This window comes from Sebastes umbrosus, chromosome 13 (genome assembly GCF_015220745.1).
Source record: "Sebastes umbrosus isolate fSebUmb1 chromosome 13, fSebUmb1.pri, whole genome shotgun sequence".
Taxonomy (NCBI): Eukaryota; Metazoa; Chordata; class Actinopteri; order Perciformes; family Sebastidae; genus Sebastes; species Sebastes umbrosus.
The window spans coordinates 17,973,333-17,996,475 of record NC_051281.1 but is presented as its reverse complement, the minus strand read 5'-3'; the positions used below and the strand labels follow the sequence as shown (position 1 = coordinate 17,996,475).

At 40.0% G+C, this 23,143-nt stretch overlaps 1 protein-coding gene across 2 annotated transcripts; it reads right to left on the bottom strand.

Annotated features, from left to right (window-relative positions):
• Positions 1 to 453: 453 nt before the first annotated feature.
• Positions 454 to 15,225, bottom strand: glra2 (glycine receptor, alpha 2). Of its 2 annotated transcripts, XM_037789452.1 has the most exons (9): positions 14,683 to 15,225; positions 13,920 to 14,041; positions 11,004 to 11,071; positions 8,476 to 8,699; positions 6,645 to 6,727; positions 6,417 to 6,554; positions 6,111 to 6,325; positions 3,649 to 3,798; positions 454 to 2,164 (listed from the first exon to the last, which is right to left on the bottom strand). In XM_037789452.1, exons 1-9 carry the CDS (start codon positions 14,769 to 14,771, stop codon positions 1,883 to 1,885), a joined length of 1,371 nt encoding a protein of 456 aa, XP_037645380.1. In that variant the 5' UTR covers positions 14,772 to 15,225; the 3' UTR covers positions 454 to 1,882. The 2 variants fall into 2 exon arrangements, with proteins under 2 accessions (XP_037645380.1, XP_037645381.1); XM_037789453.1 differs by lacking the exon at positions 14,683 to 15,225 and having other exon boundaries at positions 11,004 to 11,205; positions 13,920 to 13,998.
• Between the last annotated feature and the right edge of the window lie 7,918 nt (positions 15,226 to 23,143).

Sequence of the window (23,143 nt, the reverse complement as noted above, 5' to 3'; positions counted from 1 at the left end):
GGGAGCGGGTCCTCTCTGTTTCTACAGCAGCCCAGAACGGACAAACCAAACACTGGCTCTAGAGAGAGTCTTTCGCGTTTTTACAATACCTATAGGTCACTGTAGTTCTCCGTCACGCTTGTGAAACTCGTTGTTGAACGTGAACCGCAGAGTGCAAAACTGTGGTGCCGCCAGCCGCCGTCTGACTTCCGTTTCTCCTAAAGCAGTCTTATTATGGTAAGGATGGCCTCTGAGAGAGGCGAACGGTGTTACCATGTTTTTGCACACGTTACCGCAGTGTCGGAAACGAAGGAGTGAGCGGCTGGTTGCAATCTGCAACCACACCTCTAGATGCACACTGTACCTTTCATTTCTTACATGCGAAGAAAACAATTTAGAGTGTAATTGCATCGACGAATGCATGAGAATATAAAACAAAGTCCCCTACCATATACATGACAGGAGAAGTGGAAATAAAGTAAATACGGTGCAGACAATTTTATTGATGTACAGATCAGTAAATAACCTTTTATTCAGGAATAGCATTCAAGAAAAGGACTTCTTCACCACAGTATATCAGGAGTGCAAGGACCATTAGCTGCTCTGTACCATGAATGTTATGCATGATCTGTCCTTCACCGTTTGAATCCATCTACAAACATAATGTCACCGTCCAGCAACAAACACGCCAAGTGAAGGGAAACAGGCCACAGCGGAGGTTGAAGAAGTATACAGAAAGCTTTTTTTTTTTTTTTTAGAAACATAACCTTTCCTCCATTACAATAAATATTTCATCAGACTAAATCTACAAAAAAACATAGTCTCAAACTCTAAAACCATACCTAAGATACCTGGAGTATTTACCTGGAATATAAATGAATTCATGTGGATATGGGCGTAAATGACAACATTGAGTAATGCAGTGCGTGTTCACAGTTTGTAGGCTTACCTATACACTTGGCCATTATACTTTTATGAATCTAGCCTGTGAAATATATATGACAGTTTATTTAATAAATTATTTTAGAATGAAAAGGAAAGTTTGTGACTTTTTATAACACATCTGAATAAACTTACATTTTAAGTGGCATCCGTTTGTCCATGAATATGATTTATAATACACTCAGAGAGAGAGAAAGGAAACAACAAGAAGTACCTTTGGATGTCTGGCCACAGGTAGAAAAAGATCAAACGCTTGCATTCAGCTCTGATAGACCGCTGAATGGGAGGAGATGCTTGAAAAAATAGAGAAGCACAGCACTTCATCTCTCCAAATCTTTGATAGCTAAGGCCTCAGGTATTTCATAAAAATGCAGTATCCAATTCCCGATTCCTTTGTTCGCGCTCATACCTCAAACGTGTGCTGCTGCCTTAATGTCAGTCGATGCGTCTGTATGTGCCTGTATATTTTAGAAGTTTATTTTGTATAAACAGAGAGGAAGTGCCATGACAATAGTACAATATAAAACAGTCCTATACATCCTTAAGAAATACCCTTTTTGTGATCACAAAAAGTTGCTACCTTACAGTTACAAATCCATGGAATGTGTCTTTGTTCCTTGTACAGACGCCAAGGCAGAATTGATTGTTAAAAAACAAATTGGTCCATCTTCTCCAGCTTGTTACTAAGCCTTGATTTTAAAACCATTTTTTCCAGATTTGTCAGGAAATATTATGCAGCAGTACAACAACAACAAAAAAGCATCTGTGTCTCAAGAGCTGTTCACATTACCAGAACATGAGCATTACTGTATGATGTACGAACATTATACATTATCCCTGAAAGAACACCACCATCATCACTACCGCCTCTCAATGCACAGCCTCCCGTCTCATCTCGCCGTGCTTTCCGAGCATTTCTCAATCTGAGAAATGAAAAATTAAATGTTTTGTTTGTAAGTCTTTACTTTTGTTGGATTCCCTCGTACCTGATGATCTTGTAGGTGACCCAGTAGAAGACGTTGAAGATGAGGAACGCCAGAGGAAAGGCGGCCCTGGAGATAGTGTCTATCCTCTTGGCTCTGTCCACAAACTTCTTCTTCATGGTGTCTATGTCCTTGGGGACTGGCGGTGGAGGGTTCGGAGCCGGAGCGGCGTTCTTAACAGCTGTGCCGTCCTTCGTTGGTAGACACTGACTCATATTGTAGCCGGCAAAATTAAAGCGGCCTTCACGCATATCATCATCCTGAAAAAAAAAGATCAGACGCACATATGGACAGAATGAGACTCAAAGACTGCAGCTCAAATTATAGGCTTTACTTCTTAATTCTCAGTGTTGCTGTTAGCGATGTGAACTTACATGTACAGTAATCATGAGATAACACTTTTAAATTAAAAACAGATAACCTGATGCACTTTAATGATAAACCGCTTAGAACGACTGCTCAGGGGATGAAGCCAAGGCTATGTTCACACTGCAAGCCTTAATGCTCAATTCTGATTAATTGCTCAGATCTGATTTTTGTTCACATTACTTTTTAAAGGTGGCCAATTATCAGAATCCAGTGCAAGCATGTGCAAAAGACAACAAAGACGTCACATGCAGCACGCTGTGGTACGCAAGTAAACATGGAGGTAATCGAAGTCAGCGTTTATGGTTTCATTTATAAGTTGATGTGCAGTGGAAGCCAGCAAATTTGTGAGCAGATGATAACTTAGATACATTTTTAATTATGGCTTTTTGTGGAGCAATGGCTGCTACGTCTGTACGGAGGTGGATGTCGAGTCGGTACCAGGAGTGGTGGGATCGTGACATGAATTACTTCACAGTGCAGAATTGGGACGAATGACAATCTAGATTGATATAAATGTCGTACAAATTCCATTATGACCGTTCAGACCGAGGTCGCATTGCAAAAAATCAGACATGTATCTGATTTAGGAGCACTTATATGAAATTGGCCCAAATCTGAATTGCGAAGATCAGATTCTATGTGATTTGTACTTTCACTATTTATACTACTAATATCCAAGAGTCTACGGATGAAGTTAGCCACAGCGTGTTTTGCGACAGCATGCTAGCAAGTTTTGTAGGTATTTGGTCATAAACCAAAATTTAAACCTGATGATGATAACTCATTGGTCATCCTGATTTTCCATTTAGTATTTTTTCTATCATTATTTTGGTCTATTTACGCACTCTTATCTGAAACAAGGGTCCAAGTAGACATTGTCATATTGTAAAGCCATGCATTGTGATTTGGGCAATATAAATAAAATTGACTTGACTTGTTGACGAAGGTTTGTACCAAATATCATGGCAATGCATTTAATAGATATTGAAACAACGTAATGAAATACACAAAGGTCAACCTCATGGTGCCTAGGGGATTGCCAAGTTATTATTATTTGGGAGCCATGAATGTCTGTGCCAAATTTTGTACCGATTGACCTGGTAGATGTTGAGATATTTCACTGTCTAAGTGAAAGATTTGACCTTTGACCTGTTGGTGGCGCTAGAGGAAAAGTCAGAGCATCACCAAAGTCATTAGGATTCATCCTCTGGGTACCATGAATGCTTGTACAACAATTGAATGGCAATCCATTTAATAGTTGCCAAGATATTTCAAGCCAACTGACGAGCGTTGCCATCGTCACACACCGCTATTATGGCTAAAAAAAGAAGTTTGATAACCAAACAGCAACCTTGTACAAACTTTGAAAGCCTACCTTGTGATTCCTCTTTTGTCTTCGCCTCAGGCGAAGGAACTCTTTCTGTTGCCTGGAGACAAAATTAACCCCAGCATATTCTAGCAATGCAGCAAATACAAAGAGCAGACACACAGCCATCCAGATATCAATGGCTTTCACGTAAGAGACCTGGGAGAGAAAACAGAGTTCACTTGTTAGATCCTCCAAGGTGACAGCATCAGCTAACAGTTCACATGCAGTATCAATTTATGCTTTGACTTTGTAGATTCATTTTAAGCCCTAGATCTGTTGTGATCTGCAGTTGTAGTTTCTCCCTTTCTCCCTTTATAGTCCTAACTGAGGCTTCTAAATGACTGTAATTCTAGGTAATGTTTGCCAACAAGTGTATCAGAGCTGCCAGTAATGTCAGTGATTGTACGGCCATAAACAGCGGGAAATAATTGCTGCCTTCTTTACCAAAAAGAAAGAGAACTGTAGTATTAGTCTGTACCTTTAGAAAGTGAGGATGAAGTTGAAAGTCTTTACTGTTCGTCAGTGTGACCACATAGAGTAACGCCATGACAGCTGATTAGCATGTGGAGAAAACAGCTCAGTTTTTCGAGGGCGGTTAAGGCGTATTAAATTATTGTTTTCTTGAATCGGGGGCTCTCGGAGGCTTCCCTTTAAATATTTATCAGTACCCGTGTCTTTTTATGTGAGGAATCTCTGACGTGCTCAGGTGCACACTGATGTGTCAAGAGCGATTGATCATCAAGATCAGACTCTCAGTGCCTGTAAGTACCCTTCACAATATGTGCATGGCAATTTATCCTGATTGAATATAAGCTACCACTGCTGTCGGCTATATGTAGCCTGCATATGATCTTCACTGCTGTAGCAAAAATGCACCAGCCAGGTCAAAAGAGCTGCCCAGTTATGGCTTAATCATCCCTGAAATAAGGTGTTTCTTATCCACTGCACTGCAGTTGCTTTCACATGACGGACGAAAGAGACCCAACTGTGTCACTTTCTAAGTACTTCAAACAGTCAGCAGTGAATTATCATTCATTCATCGCTGGTTCTAGTATCGTCTTCTTCTTGTTAATTTGTCTTCATATTCTGCTGGGTCATGAATCTGTTCTCTGTCTGAAACAACTACATGTTGTTTGCATACAGTTACAGTCAGAGAGAAGAAAATAACACCCATTTAAGCTCCCAAGAAAATAGAAACAGTACAATAGTAATTGATCTATTGAGTGCTCTTGCACAGATGTTTTATTTAACCATAAACTACAGTGTCATACATGGCAAATGCTTCATACATGTATATATTTAGATATGTTTTCCAGCAATGAATTGATTACATGAAGGAGGCACCAAACGTCATATATAACCTTTTATAATTTTCATGTAATAAACAATTTATAGTGGTCTGTCCTATTAGGCCATGCGTAGTTTATGAATGTCTCTCTATCTGAGTAGCTAAACTTGATTTAAACATTTATTACATTAACAAAAGTGCCGCTATTCATATTCTTTTGCTCATTCTCAAAATTACAATCTTGAAGATCTCCGTTTCGTTCTCTTTGGCGGCACCTATGGCGATAAGCAGTAATTGCAGGGGTGTTTTTTTTTCTATCTCTCTTCCCAGAGATCCAAACAGTACCATACAGTAGACTATATAAGAAGTGGACGTAGTCACCGTGACGTCACCCATTGGTTTGTGGACGTCCGTTTTGAAGCCTCAAGTTTGGTGTTTTGGCCGTCGCCATCAAAAAGGTTATAATTAACTATCATGAACAACGCCTTGGTAGCGACCTGTCAATCACAAGGTAGCCACGCCCTAAAGCATCCCCTGCTTTATGGTCAATATGACTCTAAATGGGACCATAATTTACTAAATGAACATCATGCTGTATTGAAGAAGACTTTAAACTAGCGATTTAGATCATAAACTCATGTTTACAATGTTCACTGAGGTAATAAATCAAGTGAGAAGTAGGGTCATTTTCTCATAGACTTCTATACTATCTGACTTCTTTTTGCAACCAGAGGAGTCGCCCCCTGCTGGATATTAGAAAGAATGCAAGTTTAAGGTACTTCCGCATTGGCTTCACTTTTCAGACCCCGGAGTTGCCCGCTGGTCACCACAGACACAGTAAAACTCGTAAAACTGCAAATGCAAAGGCTTTCGTCAGTGGGCCATCGGCTCAATAACAATTGTGTTACCTCATTCGGCGATAGATAGTGACTTAACAGATGTTTATTCAAATGAAAATCTCAGACATTACTTTAAACCCTGTGTATTTCCTGTTAATTCCTTACGAATCCTACAATCATTGGTGTATGCCTTTACATCAATCTCTTTGCAATATGTTCTACCAGTACAGGTGTTTATGTGATTTTACACGATTGAGACCTAAAGATTTGACATAAGCACAAGGGTTTTAGACCTGCTAAATTCAAACCTTCTGCTGCTGAGACAACTAAACGAGGCTCACCTTTGGAAGAGAAGCTCTGGAGCCGGAGCTTTGGGTGGTCATGGTAAGCACAGTGGTGATGCCCAGCGCCACTCTGGCAGGAGCAGCATCCATATTGATCCAAAAAGACACCCAGGAGAGGATGACGATGAGGAGGGAGGGGATGTACATCTGGATCAGATAGTACCCCATCTGTCGCTCCAGATGAAAGTTGACTTCTATACAGGTGAATTTACCTGAAACACAAATGCAAATTCAGCTACCACAGCGGGAGAACTGTGTGAATTATAAAACAGCATGTGGTTGTGTGTGTGTGTGTCCTCTTACCGGTGTTGTAGTGTTTCGTACAGTAGCCCAGCTCCTTCTCTTCCCTCATGATGAACTGAGGCAGTGTGAGCCCGTCCGACACCTGCACCGCGCCGTTCTCCAGCCACTCGAAGACCAAGTCGTTCATGGTGTAGCCGACTAAAGACAGAAAAGAATAGATGAATCAGTATTTAGATATTCAAGTGTAGAAAAGTGTAGCGTCAAAACTGAGACAAAGTCGATACTTACAACTCTCCAGCTGCATTGTGCAAGTCTGGACGTCCATCGGGAAGTTCTTCAGATCCATCGGGCAGGACAGAATGAGAGTCAACCTGAGATGTTAACACAGTAAGATGTAGCGAACAGGCAATGAATATATTTGATTTTGAAAGAAATATATTTTATTAAACCTCGAAGCAGTGGGTCGACACATGAATTGAAAATCATTTTGGCACTTCTTTGGGGGGAAATTCTCTGTACTGTGTGCCTCTTTCTCCTCTGACATATCATGTAGGATTCCCTTCAGCAGGTTCCTATCACACTTTCATTACTGCAACGTATTGTTTCTGTGATGCATCGTGGTCCGCAGTCTGCTTCTCACTTGAATGGAGAGAGTGGCTGACCACCTTTCATCTCTCCCGTTGACCCACTCCGCCTCCACACCTGAGCCTCCAAATGGACTCCAAATTGATCCGCTTCGTGTCGCGTCGTCGCAGAGAGAATTGAATGCTGCGTGTGATTGAAGTTGTATTGAAATGAAATGAAACACATATTCATATCTGGTACTGAGTTTTGCCCAAATTTGGGGCCCTTTAAAATGTCATCCATCCTGACTGCGTTTTGCGGAGTATAAAAAGAGACAAACATGAAGAAGGATTCCCATTTTTATCTTTGGATTCTCAACAATGCCCCTAAGATTAGCTTTGCCCTCTTTCAATCAGTATTCTTTTATTAAAAATCTGCATTGCGTATGAGGATGTACTGCTCTTCAGTGAATTATGCCATTTCAAAGGAGTGATCATAATGAGATAAAATCCATTTAAAACTGTATCCTTTAGATTGACAGTCTTTGATGTTTGAGAGGAAATGTAAGAAAAGCAATAAGAGAACATGTCCTGGGGTGATCTATGCATCGGAGCTTTTGGTTCTCTGAAGTCTCATTTTTCACTCGGCACAGATTCCTGCCTCAGCTACAGACCTACAGTGCCAAACGGTTTGAACTAGGGCTGCAACTAACAACTCTATTCATTATTGACTAGTCTACTGATTATTTTCTCAATTAATCCCATGGCCTGTGGACCGCCAGCAGTGAAAAATATGTAAAAAAGACAAAGAGTCCAGAAAAATTTCAGTTTACGATCATAGAAAACAAAGAAAACCTGAATATATTTACATTTGAAAAGCTTGAACCAGTCAATATTTGCTGTTTTTGCATACTTATTCTTTCTTAACCATTATCAAAATAGTTGCAGTTAAATAATTGACTGAATGGTTTCGCTCTAGTGTAAACCTCCATCTTTAAAGGAACAAGTTTGTAGCATTTGGCGACACCTAGTGTAGTGGTTGCAGATTGCAACCAACTGAGTACTCCTCCGCTCACTCCTCCCTTTTCAAATCTGCGGTAACGTGAGCCGCCAAAACCGTGGTAACGCCGTTCACCTCGCCGAGAGCCCATCCTTACCCCAATAACACTACTTTAGGAGCAACGGAAGTCAGACGGCTGGCCGTTATCGCAGTTTCACAAGCATGTCGGAGAACTACGGTGGCCTTCAGGTAACGTAAAAATCTAGAGCCAGTGTTTGGTTTATCCGTTCTGGGCTACTGTAGAAACATGGCGGAGAAACATGGCGGACTCTGTGAAGATGACCCACTCCCTATGTAGATATGAAGGGCTCATTCTAAGTTAACGAAAACCCAGCGATTCTTAGTTTTAGGTGATTATACACTGATGAAAACATACATATGAATATTACATTCCATTTCTTCCAATAGATCCCCTGAAACGTTACACACTGTTCCTTTAATTTTTCAATAATTTCTAATTCTGTTGTTGTTTATAACAGCATGTCCAACACTTCACCTGATACTGTAAAGGACGGTCCCATCCTTGAAGATCCGCAGCAGCTTGTTGTCTGTGGTGACATCATGGAAGTTGGCCCCCTTCTCGTTGGCGAAGAAGAGGTCGGGCTTCCATATGGAGTCCAACATGGACGGGTCCAGGTCCAGGGAGGAATCTGGGTATTTACTATACGCCAGCCGAGGGTCATTCCACTTCTGCCGCAGGAAGATGTTCACCCTGTAATCCTGCAGAGATGACAAGCGGCTTTGCATATTTTGTTGACCAGTGATGGGGGTTATGAGAAAGCAGTCGACGGTATCCACATTAAATATTATATATCCTCTTTTTGATGAGGTAAATAGTGTTACGTCTTCATGATTATTCTAATGCACAAAAATGCATCCATCATAGATAAAATGATAATAGATAGTAAGCAAGCATCTATACCAAATATTTTTGTGCTACTTAATATTTCTACTTCACCATATTTCAGATGATATTGTACTTTTACTCCTTTTACTACCACTCACTACATTTATCTGACAGCTTTAGTTACTTTGTAGATATCAATATGGGATCATCTTAAAAAATGATGATAGATTATTTACACAACAGTATATGAAGCAGTTAAAATTATCTCCACTTTGACCTTTGACCTTCAACATTAAATTGCTCTTTAAACATGAATGCATATAAAATAGTAATCCAATAATATAAAGTATATAATAATGCTCTGGAAGGGGCCACTCTGCACCATGAGTACTTTTGAAACTTTAAGTGCATTTTGCTGCTAATACTTCTTTACTTTAACTCTTTCACATTCACTCAGTTACAATTGTGATAATACAAAACATTTTATATTTACATTATATATTAATAACAACAAATGACAAATAATGAAATGGATGAAAAACGAAAAATGAATTTCAAAGCACATTCGGCAAAATCTATATCATCCAACAACTCCAGGTCAGTGGTTGCCAACCTTTTCCCTTAAGGGACCCTTTTTCTATCATTGAGTAAACCAACGACCCCTGACTAAGTATCATATAACATATTATATTCAATGCATAACAATAACGGTACAGAACAACTGATAAACAAGTACATGTACAATTAACTCAAATAGTAAACCCAATAACTGAAGGAAGTTTGTGTAAAATGAGAAATTTTTAATACAACTTTTTTTGTCTGTATTATGTTATTTTTAAATTTTTAAATTTTTAACAATCATACATATTTAATAGACTTTTTTTGTTGAAAAAATCAGTGTTTTCTTCTCCCAGATTCTTGGCCATTTTTCTATTAGCTCTTTGGTTGTTTTAACTGCGTACTTTTCTAATACAGCACAAGGTTATTTAAGAGTGAGGGAAGCCTCTGTGAATATAACTTCATCCATTATTATTCATTATATGTAACTTCTTATCCTATTCAGGGTCGCAGGGGGGCTGGAGCCGATCCCAGCTGACATTGGGCGAAGGCTGTTTATATCTTAAATAATAAACCAAACTTTTAAAAATAACAATTTCATTTAGTTTTCTTCACATAAATAAATAAAATTCATACAGGCCAACTGAATATTTTTAAAATAAGTTTACGCCCTTTAAAATCAAGAAGGCCTCGCGACTGCCTATGAAACTTTGGCGACCCTTAGTGGGGTCAGGACCTCCTCCCTGTTGGGAACCAGTTATCTAAGAGTCTATATAATCTTAAATTCATACACGTGTTCACATGACCAGTCTGCTGATAACCTATGTTTCCAAGTTGCATTAGCAAACCACTGACCTTATAATAACTTTTCTTATGAACCATAATTATGTAAGAGCCATTATAGAAAGCTGATGGTAGATTCATAAGATGTGGTGGCTGATGAGGAAAACTCTGACAGTAGTAAACTGAGCGTCACAGAAGCTGCAGTTGCTCAGAGTAATTGATATGTCACGATGATGAGAGGCCCTTATGTTGTTTGACATTTCATCAGAATATTGGCGGTTCCAAATATTTGCATGCCGTGTCTAAAGCTGTGTAATTCCCTGGCAATCTCATGAGCTCCAGCTCCTGCGCAAATTAACATCCTTCATTCACAATCTAAGTAGTTATTATCACTCATTATGAATCCTTTGATCAGGACGAGGTTCCATGCAGCCTTGCAGGTTTTTATATTTTTACCCCTTTAGGCAGCTGGATGCCTTCACACATCACATAATTTGTAGATCAGCTTGTTTGAAAGCACCAACCCACATTTATCGGCTGCACTTTAAGTGACTTACTGGTTAGGATTTATTGTCTTAATTATTCAGTGTTGGCTAACATGTGTGTATAAGGGGCATCATGGGAGAAGAAACCAATACTTGCTTGCATGTAAGACAGATTTTAAATTTTTAATGTTCTCCAATGGAACCGCCAATAGACTCTTTGATGGCAAAAACAAAGTCTTTCTGTGAACAGGTAGATACAGCGATGATGAAAAATAGATTAGGTAAAAAACAGGATGATTCAGTCTTAACTCCTGAGCAAAGGTCAGGGCTTTATGTTCGAGCATAACTCACCATTGTAGTTTCTGCTATAGAACCAAAGCTGTTGATAAATATGTTGCAGGTAACATTAACTGGTGGACCTGCAGGTTGAGGGGATAGATAACACATTGTGCAGAAATCAGCCAAAAACGACCAGAGGAACTCACCATGGTTGTCTCTGTGACAGAGCCGAAACTGTTGATAAAAATATTGCATGTAACGTTTACGGGGGAACCTGCGAAACGGAATGACAATGACATGACAGGGAAAAAAAAGAGCCTTAAACCATATCATCAAGGACGACTGGGTCTGGAGCAGTGAAGATGTTTCATCAGGAAATTTGGGGTTTACAAGCTGCTGTTTCACTGTGTATGTCAGCATGCATTAATACCAACCAGCACCAGTTTTTCTTATTTTATAGGAGCTGCAGGAGTGGATGGTGACAGGTTGCATGCTCTGTTAAACCAGATGCCCAAGCTCACATAAGGATCCATGTTTTTTCTGCTGAAATTTGTTGTTAAAATGCAGTCAAACTAAATATAATACTTGGTGATGAAATCAAACTGTGTCAGCTTGTTATAATCTTCATAATTATATAGTGATCTTGTGTGTTGTGATCTTTTGTAAACTCACTTTTTCTACATCATGTCTTTCAAAATTCAGCAGAGGATACATGCACACAAAGATAAACGCATGCACACACTCAAACATTTAGAGTTGCAAAGCGATCAGCCGAATAATCGAATAATAATCGATCGACAGAAAGTTAATCTGCATCAAAGTTTTAAGTAATTTTTTAAGTTAAAGAAAATCACTGGTTCCTACTTCTCAAATGTGCATATTTTCTTAATATTTTCCTGGACTGTTGGTCAGAAAAATCCAGCAATTTTATAAACAAATAATCAATGAATCAAGAAAGTATTAGTCTGAATATAGCGTCCTTTTTGTGACCTAAAATTAAGTCTCTTTTGGCAGGTCATATGAAGTCAAAACAAATCTTTTTTCCCTATCCAATAAGTGAAGTTGTAAGCCCTTCACGGTGCCCTTCCCCTGTGCTTTCCTCATCAATATTGCATGGCACTTGGTATTAATATTTGCCTCGGTTTTGTCGTCAGGTAGCCACATTTAACAGCAGAAGCAGAAAAATAAAGCAGTGCCTACCTCACAACAAACTCAGCAAGGAAATCTAGGTCAGCCTTCAGAAAATACAGTTCAACCCCTCTCTTCAAAGCATGACTAGCAGGTTCGCAACCGAAAATCATCTGTTTACATCGCAGTGGGTTCATGAGAAAAGTGTTTGTTTTCTAGCTGGAAGATGCTGGATTGTGTGTGTGCGAGACAGGGAGCTAAAACACAGAGAGAATACAAATATAACCAGCATTAAAAATCTAATGCTTTTTTAATCCATGTGTGCTCATCCTCTCTTCATTAGCTAGAAAACAGTTGCTTTCACTACATCCCTCCCTTGAAAAAACACCAGCCGGTGTTAAACAGGCTGTCCTCCTCCCATCTTTCACCAATCTTGTCAACATTTTCTTTACCAGATGGAGAGTGAGAAGATCTGGGCCATGTGTTTTCTGAATCCTGCAGATCAATCCCCGTGCTACGCTGTCTTGGCTGCTTCAACAACTGGAATCCCCAAACACCTACCCACCCCAACAACAAATCCCAGCCCACCTGACCCAGCCTGGAGTGGGCCTGAGCACCTCTCCTCCTCACTCAGCTCCGTTCCAGTGACAGATGCTGTGTCTGTCTGTCCCCCAGCAGCATCACAGCATCAACAACACAGGAAGTCGGTAGCCTGCAGCCTCGCCACGGGGGCACCAACCATCACTTGGCCTGTCATGGTGGCAAACCCTGTCTGTGACTGTCATATTTATAAGCCATTTTTGTTGTTGTTTCCAAATGATTACTTAATAATGGATATATGGATTCTATATGTTACATGATTTTACCAAATGAAAACAAGATAAGATAAGATGAACCTTTATTAATCCCCGGAGGGAAATTCAGGTGTCATCAGCAAACAGAGTGACACACAGGAGAGGTAAAGGTATACAAAAATTATAAAAACAATAAATAGAGATATAAAAGATACAGAGTGAATGGGTGAACATAGTGTGTGCATTCTGAACAATAGATAAATGTAGTATGTGCATATATGCAGTCTATAAAGTGGTATATAGGATGTATAGTGTAAAGTAAGTGTAAAGTGCGCCAGTGGTTTGAGTCCAAGATGGTTGCAGATATAGTGCATGTTTAAAGTTCTTAAAGTCCTCATAGTTCTAGTTAGTGACATAACAAGCGTGCAATGTTACAATGAGGGGTTAGTTGGTGATTTAATTCAAGCCAGGACAACAATGTGACTGTTAACTGTAGTGATTGATTGTTCGTAGCATCAGATAACAGTCAGTGGATCTCCAGATAAGTAATAATGTCAGAGTCTGGTGTGTTTAGGGTGGGGGGTTGAATACTGTATTCTGCATGCATATCCTCCTGGGAACCGAGTTAAAAAAAGTGTCTTCCAATAGCTTTTTTTGTGTGATTTCCTTCCTATTTAGGGATAAAAGAAAATCTTAACAATTTAGGCTTGTTAAACTTTATTTGTATTGTCCACTGTGTAGTGGACTATTTCAGTGTGAAAAGACTAAAACAAATGAACAGATTATGGCTGTAGAGTGATATTAAACCAAAAATACATTCAAATTGATAAAAAAAAACACACACATGCTATATCACTGGAAAGCCTAGGATGTCCTCTTTGCAATTCACCAGGGGTTGATAGAGTAGGTCAAAAGAGTAAGAGGATCAATGTGTGGCTGGGTCTCAGGAGGATAATTATACATCACACCGTCTGTGTTTCTGTGGTTTTGTTGTAAAGGTATAAGACTCAGTGTAAAGTGAGGTGTGTGAAAATTCCCAAGAAGCAAAAAACAGTGATGAACAAACCTTTGAAATTGGGTCTTATTCGTGCGTCATACCCAGACGTGCGACCCATGAGTGAGTCCAGAAAGTCTGATGGAGACATGTTGGAGGATGATCTGGAATCGTGCTCCTTGGCATCCACAACTCTATAACACACACATACACATAAACACACACAGAGTGGAAAAAAATCACTTTATCAGGCTGAAGTCGTGGCTGAAAACCAACCAGGAGTTAAAGCTTATCTGTCGCCTAGCAGCTGCCTGCAGGAGTGATGGGCAAGCACAGGGAAACTAGAAAATGCCTTTAAGAGCACACACGTATCAGACGAATCTAGTGTGATTTCGACGTCGTGGGCATTTTTCTTTTTCACGAGAAAGAGCTGTCACATCATGCAATACATGCACAGATATGCCAGCATGTTGTAATTTCATATGAACACATTGTAGGATTGCTGTTATGATGACACAAGAGATTAAATAATGATACCATTCCGTGCGTAAATCTCAATAAATCTAATTATATGATATTTTATTTTTATTCTAAGGACCAAATGGTGCTCACAAAAAACAATTCAAACATTTTGAAAATGCAGAGTAACTTTAGTCAATCCTAATCAAAGCAGCACTCAAGCAATTACCAACTTGGTCTGTGCAGAAAGAACTGATAGATCTTATAGTTTCATTAATTATAACTAAATAATCTTTTCCAAACTTTAGTTTAGGGGGGGACATTATTTGTTTTCAATCTATGAAATCATATATTTGGTAAAAATGAATTGGCCTACCTGAAGTTGTTTGTCTCCATGAAATATGTGAATAAAGCTGCCAAGATCTTAATAATAAAGGAGCGATTCATTCCCGGTGGTTTTCCCATGTGCTCACTCTTTTATTTCTTCCATATTATGTTGACATTTGGTCAAACACATAATCCAAATCGCCAAAGCGCCTCTCTCTTCCTCTTCCTGACCAAGTCGTGGGCGTTTGGGTGTTCTTGTGTCACACAACAAAAACAAAAACACAGGAGACATTCCTCAACGCAGCCACGGATCATAGTTTAGTTTCATGAAAAACTCCCAAAGACAGATTTCTCGAAGCGGAGGTGTGAAGAAACATCAGTCCAGTGATCAGACGCAGGGAGGAAGAAACTCCAGAAAAACGCATCAGATGGAAGCTTTTTTTTTTTTTCTTTCTATTTTTTCCCTCAGATCTCTAAATAGCTCTCACTGTGAGGACAACCCCACTGCCCTGTCTTGTTACTTGTGAAGTGAAGTCTCTCTCAGGTGGAGCCTCGTCCTCTGTTGAGGAATGAATGAGGAGTGAAACGCCTTTTCTCATTTCAGCACTTGGACAGCTCCCGGCTCCATGACGCGCAAGCGCGAGGCTTTAAAAAAGTGGCGCACGTGAGCTGGTTTCCAATAAGTCCAATAAACGAGAGAGGTAATCATCAGAAAACACAATCCAAAACTATTGTCTTCAGTGCGTGTTACATAACGAGAAAGTGTCAGTTTTTAAATGGCACATCTGTCTGGAGCTGCGCATCATGGATCAACTGTCTTTAAGGTTTCCCAGTTGGTGTAATTAAGTACAAGCAATTACATGGATAATGTGGGGAGTCTACTGTTTATTGTTTATTTGTTTTGCACAATTATAATAATTGTAATTACAATTTTTGTTTTGAATCAAAATTAGAGTGCAAATATAGCCTTTGTCTATTTCTTTTTTTTTGTTCTTGAGGACCCTGATCCTCATTTTAGGATTGATCTGCATTTGTTCAGTAGTAGGTGAGACTCAGTGCTGCCTTTTGCCTTTTTAACCCCATTGGGTAAGTATATGGTCACCAAGGAGGAACCACACTGAAAAAAAAGTTGCAAAATTTTTGTTTTTGTTTTGTTTTGTTTATTTATTTTCTTTCAATGATGGTGATTCCAGTACATCTCCTTTCTCTCAAGTGAAATAAATCTGCCAACTTTTTCTGATTAATATATTGGTACCTACTTATTTGTAACACGTTATATATTGAAGTACTGAAGTCAGTAGTGTTAGAAAAAAATATATGATTTAGATGTGTAAGATGAAATCTGAAGAAATCTGAAGACTATACAACATAACAAACAAAATAAATGAATAATATTCACTGCAGGAAGAGGCAAAAAAAACAACCACTGGGCTTATCTGAAGCCTCCACCTAGAGACAAGATTAATATAAAGAAATAATATAACTACATAATAGTGATAACAAACAATTAGGACAAGATATATATAATAACAACAATAACAATACAGTAAATATATAAAAAAAAAGATAAGTGTGTGTGTGTGTGTTGCGTGGAAGTGTATGGTTAGTGTTTGTGAGGAGGATATTGATTTCAATATCTATAAAGATTTCTGGGTAATCGTAACCAAACAACGTTGTGAGAGAGAAAAAAAATGAAAAGCATAAAAACATACATGGACAACATGGGGAGAAGCAATTACAAAACAGCAATTAAATGAACCTTTAAGCGACTTTTGAAACATTTGACAGATGAACAGTTTTTTGATAGATGTGAAAAGCTACTCCATAATTTGGTCCCTTTAAATCTTATTGAAAATGTACCTCTACTAGTGAGGAATTTAGGAGGATGAAGGATTTCTTGAACTGCTCAGGAATATTCCCTTCACCAGAAAGTATCTTATAAATAAAAACACATATTTGAGAAATATTGATATCATAAATAGTAAGAATGTGGAGTTTCTTAAATAGAGGACTAGAGGAGATGTGTGACTCTGATCGAGTTGCAATCCTTACAAAACGTACTGTAAATCTATACACCTATTTAGGGATTCAAATCCCTGTGGGTTTATAACATACTCTGACATCATCCTTGGCTGTGTTTTTACGCAATGTGCTTCTTTTTGTTGTTGTTGTTGTTCCCAACCTTGTCTTTTTGAGAGCAACCTACATCCTCACAGAGATATGAAAAGTGTAAACAAAAGGACGCACAAGCGAGAAGCCTCTGGGAGAGTATTTGGTACCCCGGTTGCCCTGGAAACAGCAACATCATTGGAAATGCTGAAAGGTTGGCCTCCCAGAGCGAGACGGAAGAGAGCTGACTGACAGACAGAGACACAGACGGAGACGGCAGGAAACACACGATAGGCTGGTATGAAGCCCAAGGGTGGAGGAACCGAGGTTTACTAGGCCATCACCACCACCACCACCACGCAGATTCACTCATTACTATTCAATATATATGTATATAAGCTCTTGGTATTGATACAGAGGATGTGTGGGCTGTTCATGGACCACAGGCATGAATGACTCATTCCACATGAACACACACAAGGCATGTGCTGGTGGAAGAAACAGCTCAACTTATAGTGAGAAAAGGTATTTATTTCATTCACATCAAGCCCAACCACAGGCATCATATTGTGAGATGACTCTCAGCACATCACATGCCTCAACTCTGTGACATATTACACTTTGGTCTGACACTTGGTCACTGACCAGCTTCCAGATCATCATCTTATAGCCAGAGGTGTAGTCATCATGTGTTCTCCTCCTCTCCACCTTTAATGCTGAAGAAGTGTCACGTTGTATCTCATTGTTCACTCATTATTATTCAATATATATATATATATAAGCTCCTTGGTATTGATACAGAGACAAATGTGGCAGTGTGAGGAGGATGTGTGGGCTGTTTCATGGACAACAGGCATGAATGACTCATTCCACATGAACACACACAAGGCATGTACTGGTGGAAGATACAGCTAAACTTATAGTGAGAAAAAAAAGGTATTTATTTCATTCACATCAAGCCCGACCACAGGCATCTTATTGTGAGATGACTCTCAGCACATCACATGCCTCACACACGCTGTGCATGCTCGGGGCTGTATAATACCACTTTGGTGTGACACTTGGTCACTGACCAGCTTCCAGATCATCATCTTATAGCCAGAGGTGTAGTCATCATGTGTTCTCCTCCTCCTCTCCACCTTTAATGCTGAAGAAGTGTCACGTTGTATCTCATTGTTGGGGATTGTATGGCCCTGGTCTGGGGATTTAACGTCATGTGTGTCATCAGAGGTCTTGTGCAGCAGCATGTTTGACTCCATAAATACTGAATGCCTCGTGTGAATTATTTAGCAACAGGCACATGTACTGCGTATTTTGTTTATTATTAACAAAAGGGAAACAAACTTTGCCTTGAGAAGTGTCATGAGAAAGCACATCCAATGGCATTGTGCCTGATCCGAGGCAAAAAAATAACATGAAGTCATTTTAATGAACACATTTCCTTATTGGTTAAGAGGCCCAAATTCTTTCTTCTGTATTTAGTCATTTATTTCCCATCTCTGAGACAGCTGCAGTCGGCTCCTCGTCTGTGTAATGACAACCAAGCAGAGCTTCAGTTGGCCATTAGTCTCCATAAGGACAGACTTTAAGGCCAGGTGGGTCACATTAATTAAAGGAGAACAAGTCAGATCTGCGTGTCATTAAAGGGAGAGAGAGAGATGTAGTGTGAAAGGAGAGAATAAAACAGAACAATTCCTTAGACTATAGAGCTGTCTGTCTGTCTCATTTATCCAGCAGTTTCCTCACAGCCATTAAAATTACAGGCTCAAGACGGGCGAAGGAAAGCACTATTTTAAAGCTGCCCACACACCAAAGATTGGTCGCTACCGCCTGTTATTCTGTGGGGAATTAAGGGTTTTACATCATCTGGTTTATTGTGTTGTCTAAAAGGATTTGCAGCACAATTTATAGCTATAAAATTAAATCTTTTGTAACCCCAAATAATACACACATCAGTTTAGCCTACTGTCGTATTTCTTTCTATATTTAGTTGAATGAGGTTGAAGGAGTACCCAGCTCCATGTAGTCTGCTGTTGTCATTGATCCCCCTCAACAACTGGAGAGTGGTGGACTGGCTGGAGAGCTCACCTGGAAACAACAAACAGGCTTTACCACCCCGATGCTCACATGTGCACTGGACTGGAGACAATTGAGAGTTGCAGCAGAGTATCAATTGCTCCATCGATTCCTTGTATCTTTATCCCACTTAATGACTTTTTCGTTCTATAATTCAACTCATGGAGCTGATCCCGGGCCTAGCAGGGATACAGAGAAGACAACTTGGTGGTGGGAGCTGTTTTGATGAGACGGTCGACGCAAGCATGCCCGAGGAAGAATGCAAAGGATTTAATGAGAGTGGATTCTTGAAGAGGAGGAAGGATTTGGGAATTCTCTAGTGCCACAACACCCACCGTACTTATCATAATCTCATATCGTAGCAAAGTGAAGCTATTTTGAGGCACGCAGGAGGGTGATGAACATGTTTAGATTATCCAGGCTGCAACACAGACCCATGGAGGAATTTTAAAGAGGACCTATATATTATACTTATGTCCAGGTGCATACTTGTAATTTGGGCGGAAATTCCAGTCTTCTCTAGTTGGTCAGCTGGCCCACTGATTGGTCAATCAAACCAAACTCTTTGGACTCTGCTCTAACTAGCTTTGTTTGAGGGCATGCCAAACTAGCCGTTATGCAAATGTGTTACTTGGTGACATCACCATGTTACGGAAGAAAAGGCAGGACTTGAAGCAAGGCGTTTAAGGCTTTTCAGGAGCAGTGTTTCTGTGGGGGAGAGTAACTCCGTTCGGCCTGGACTTCTTCATGCACAAAAAACTATATAACACACTAAAGCAGTGGTTCTCAAACTTTTTGGGTCCAGGGACCCCTTAAAGGGGTTAATCATAACATCGATTAAGCATATGCTTACTACCATTTGAACTCTTAGATGCCATTGGAACTATTTGTATTCTAAAACTTTTCAACCTAAATACTTCAGACCTGTTTGATAGTGATAAACAGAAACACATTTAAATCTGAATCACGTTAACACCACTTTGTTTGTTTTCCCCTGATAATCCGAGTGCTTTGTAATCAGATATCTCTTTAGCTTGACTGGCTTTATGGCTTCGTGTGCTAGCACCTGAAGACACACGATGGATGTTGGCCTCCCGTCGCTGTCGCTCGATATAACTGTTGTCATATTTTCTCAATATAGCTAGTTTGGGCTTAGCGTCACTTGACGATATGGACTGACAAGACAGATTGACATGATGAGTCACAATCATATCAGAGTTTCTATTGGCCCAAAGCTAATGTGGGTGGTCATTAATGGACATAATATGTTTGTTTTATTGGCACAAATGGTCCCCATCTGTACATACGTACTTTTTAATGATACAGCACAATTTTATAATTTACAGCAATTTATTTCGCAGACCCCCTGACAGAGTGCCATGAACCCCTGGGGGTCCCCGGACCCCACTTTGAGAATCACAGCACTAGAGGAAAGGGAAATAACACATAAGTATAATAGGTCCCCTTTAAAATACTTCTCTCTAGATTTAGTATAGGAGCCATAGAGTGATGAACAGCCTAAATGCCCCACAAGGATGCTGCTCCACGCTATCCCTCAGGCCAAGTGAAGAGAGCAGATGAGTCTTCACCAAGACTCATCTGTCAATCACAGCTTCCCTCCATCAGTGGGAGCAACCTGACAACCATAGAGCCTTTCTCCATCACTGAGCACTGAAAACCCGCTGATCCTCAGTCTAGACCCCCACCCGCACACGCTCGACAGCCACTCTGTCTGTGCAAACTGCTGAATAAAATGCCACACCGCCTTTACAGGATGTATACATCATATCCAACGCTTAAGACCACGTTCAGTTTGCAAATACTCTTCAAGCGACGGCGAATCCATCATGTTTTCACTCAGATCTGCATGTCAGGATGTCTCCCTGGAGTTCCAGTTCCTGTGCAGTCACCCAAACCCTAAACAGCACCACATACTTTTCCCTAGCCAATGTCTGCTCCATGTTGACACTGGCTCACAATTTTATCTATTTCTAGCTCACAGGCTTGTCTCACTGAGCGTTGTCGCTGCTGGAGTTGCGAAACTGTCAACGTGATGCAAGAATAGATTGAAGATTGAATGCAATTTCAATTGCTGAACTGGTTTACATCCGTTTTTTTTTTTTTCCTTTCAGCGGCGCTTAGATGTATGTTATGGAAGAAATTACCCAAGAGGGGGGACACAGAGCCTGGCTTTTTTTATATATTTATGTGGAAACTAATCTCTTATATGCAGAGTCTTGTGTTGAATATTAATGTGTGTTGGTATTCCACCCCAATGTGACAATGTTTCAACTGTGGTTGGAAAATTCCTGTGGCAGGGAATACTGTCAAATGCAGCCGGTTGCAACATCTCAGCAGATCTGTCAGGAGAAACAGGCAACGTTATAATTGTTGTCATAAAGAGGAGCATGTGCAGGTATACAGTTAAAGGCTTACAGTACAAGACATGGTATGCTTGCACAAACATGGCTTCACAAAAGTGATTAGCATGCAGCCTGTCAAAAGGAAGAACACATTAAAGATGACTGGCTGTCACGCTCAAAATGTTCTATAGATGTGAGCAGGCATAGTGTACTATACTGTGTTGTTTTCTTTCCCAGTAGTGCATTTAATCTTAAATACCAACTACAGGTAAAGCGTTTTATTTTTATCTTGTGAGCCGAGCTGCTGTTTGTTCTCCTGAAGTAAAGAAGCAAAGGATCGCTGGCAGCCCACAGACACACTGTTTTCTATTATCGAGCATCAGTGTCTTCCTCAATGGACACATGCCACGTCTCCTCTCCTACTCATCATGTATGTCTTGCTTTAAACTGTCAGAACGTATTGAAGGTTTACTGCATTCACAGCTGTGCCACAACTGTATTTACTTTGAAATGTGTCTTTCAAAGCGGAAATTGAATCATGAATCTGACTAGTTTCTGGCATGTCTGTTGTTCTAAATATGAAACACCTCCCAAACGTTAAAGATACAATGTGAAACATCTGGCCACATATGCTCCAAAGAATCCTTCAAATAGGGGGCAGCATTTCACCTCTGCTACTGGGTCCATGCAATCTAAATTTAAGTTTAATCAGTTTTTATATATATATATATATATATATATATATATATAAAGGCCATGTAAGCAGGACAAGAATTCGCACAATTCAACCAAACTGCTGAAACTCTAAGAGCCGGTCAAAATAACACCGCTATCGTATATCTCTATGTGTGGCGTCAGCCTACAGTTTACATTATCCATCATTGTGTTTACTGTGCCACTAACCAGGGGCTGTACGGTCCGTGTAACTTAATGTTTTAATAGTTTGCTTTTTGGATTAAATCCAAAGTGGCAGAAACGAGAATACGACTCATGATCAGACCCCGGCACCGGGGTTTGCGCTAGCTGAATTTGAGTTGCTACAACTAACCGCACAAAAACAGTAAAACAGATTATGTCATTTTGGATGTTGCTTTTTACATAACTAAAAGCTACTAGTTTCAAATAATCAAGAGAGAGCGTACATTTTGATGCACTCACTTCATCAGAGTGTCATATATTTTACAGTGAAATGGTGCAGATCTCCTTTCGGAATAACATTTCATTGGTTCTAGTTGGGTGGTGGACACGATGTGGAGATCATCAAGAGAAGATCATCAAGAGAAGAACCTGACAGCTTGCAGGTCTTATATGTGTCTTTGGAACAGCTCCGCTTTCATTAAGTCAAAGGTCGACTGAATTCACTCTCTGACCAGTTAGTGGTCTGAACTCATAAATAATTTAATAGGAACTATTGCAGCCTTTTCTTTCATTCATCGACAATCATAAATCACATGAAATTGGAGGCATTTTGGTCGAATGACCAGAAATCTTTCATTTACCAACAGCTCTGCTTTGTAACAAATTAAATGTTTTTCATTCTACATATTAAAGGTGCTCAATACTTAATTCAGGGCATAACTATTGCCTCCACATGGCTCTCAACATGGACACGGCTGACCCAGTGGCTAGCAGCTAACGTTACTAAAACAACGGCAACAGTGCTGACAGAGCTAACAGTGTTTACCTGAGGGGGAACCAGAGGGTGGACGGCGTGGGTCGGGACGGCGTTATCAGCGGTAACCGCAGTATGATTGCAGTGCAGAGCGGCAGCAATGAGCTAGCCAGTGGGGCACAACAGAGAAACTCACATGCACTAACATGCACTAAAATGCACTAAAATGCACTAACATGCACTAAAATGCAATCGCGGCAGGCTACGTTAATAAATCACGGAGATACTCTGATTACAACTCACACAGAGGGAGAGTGACTTCATTCTCTGCTCAGGTAGACATTGCTCCA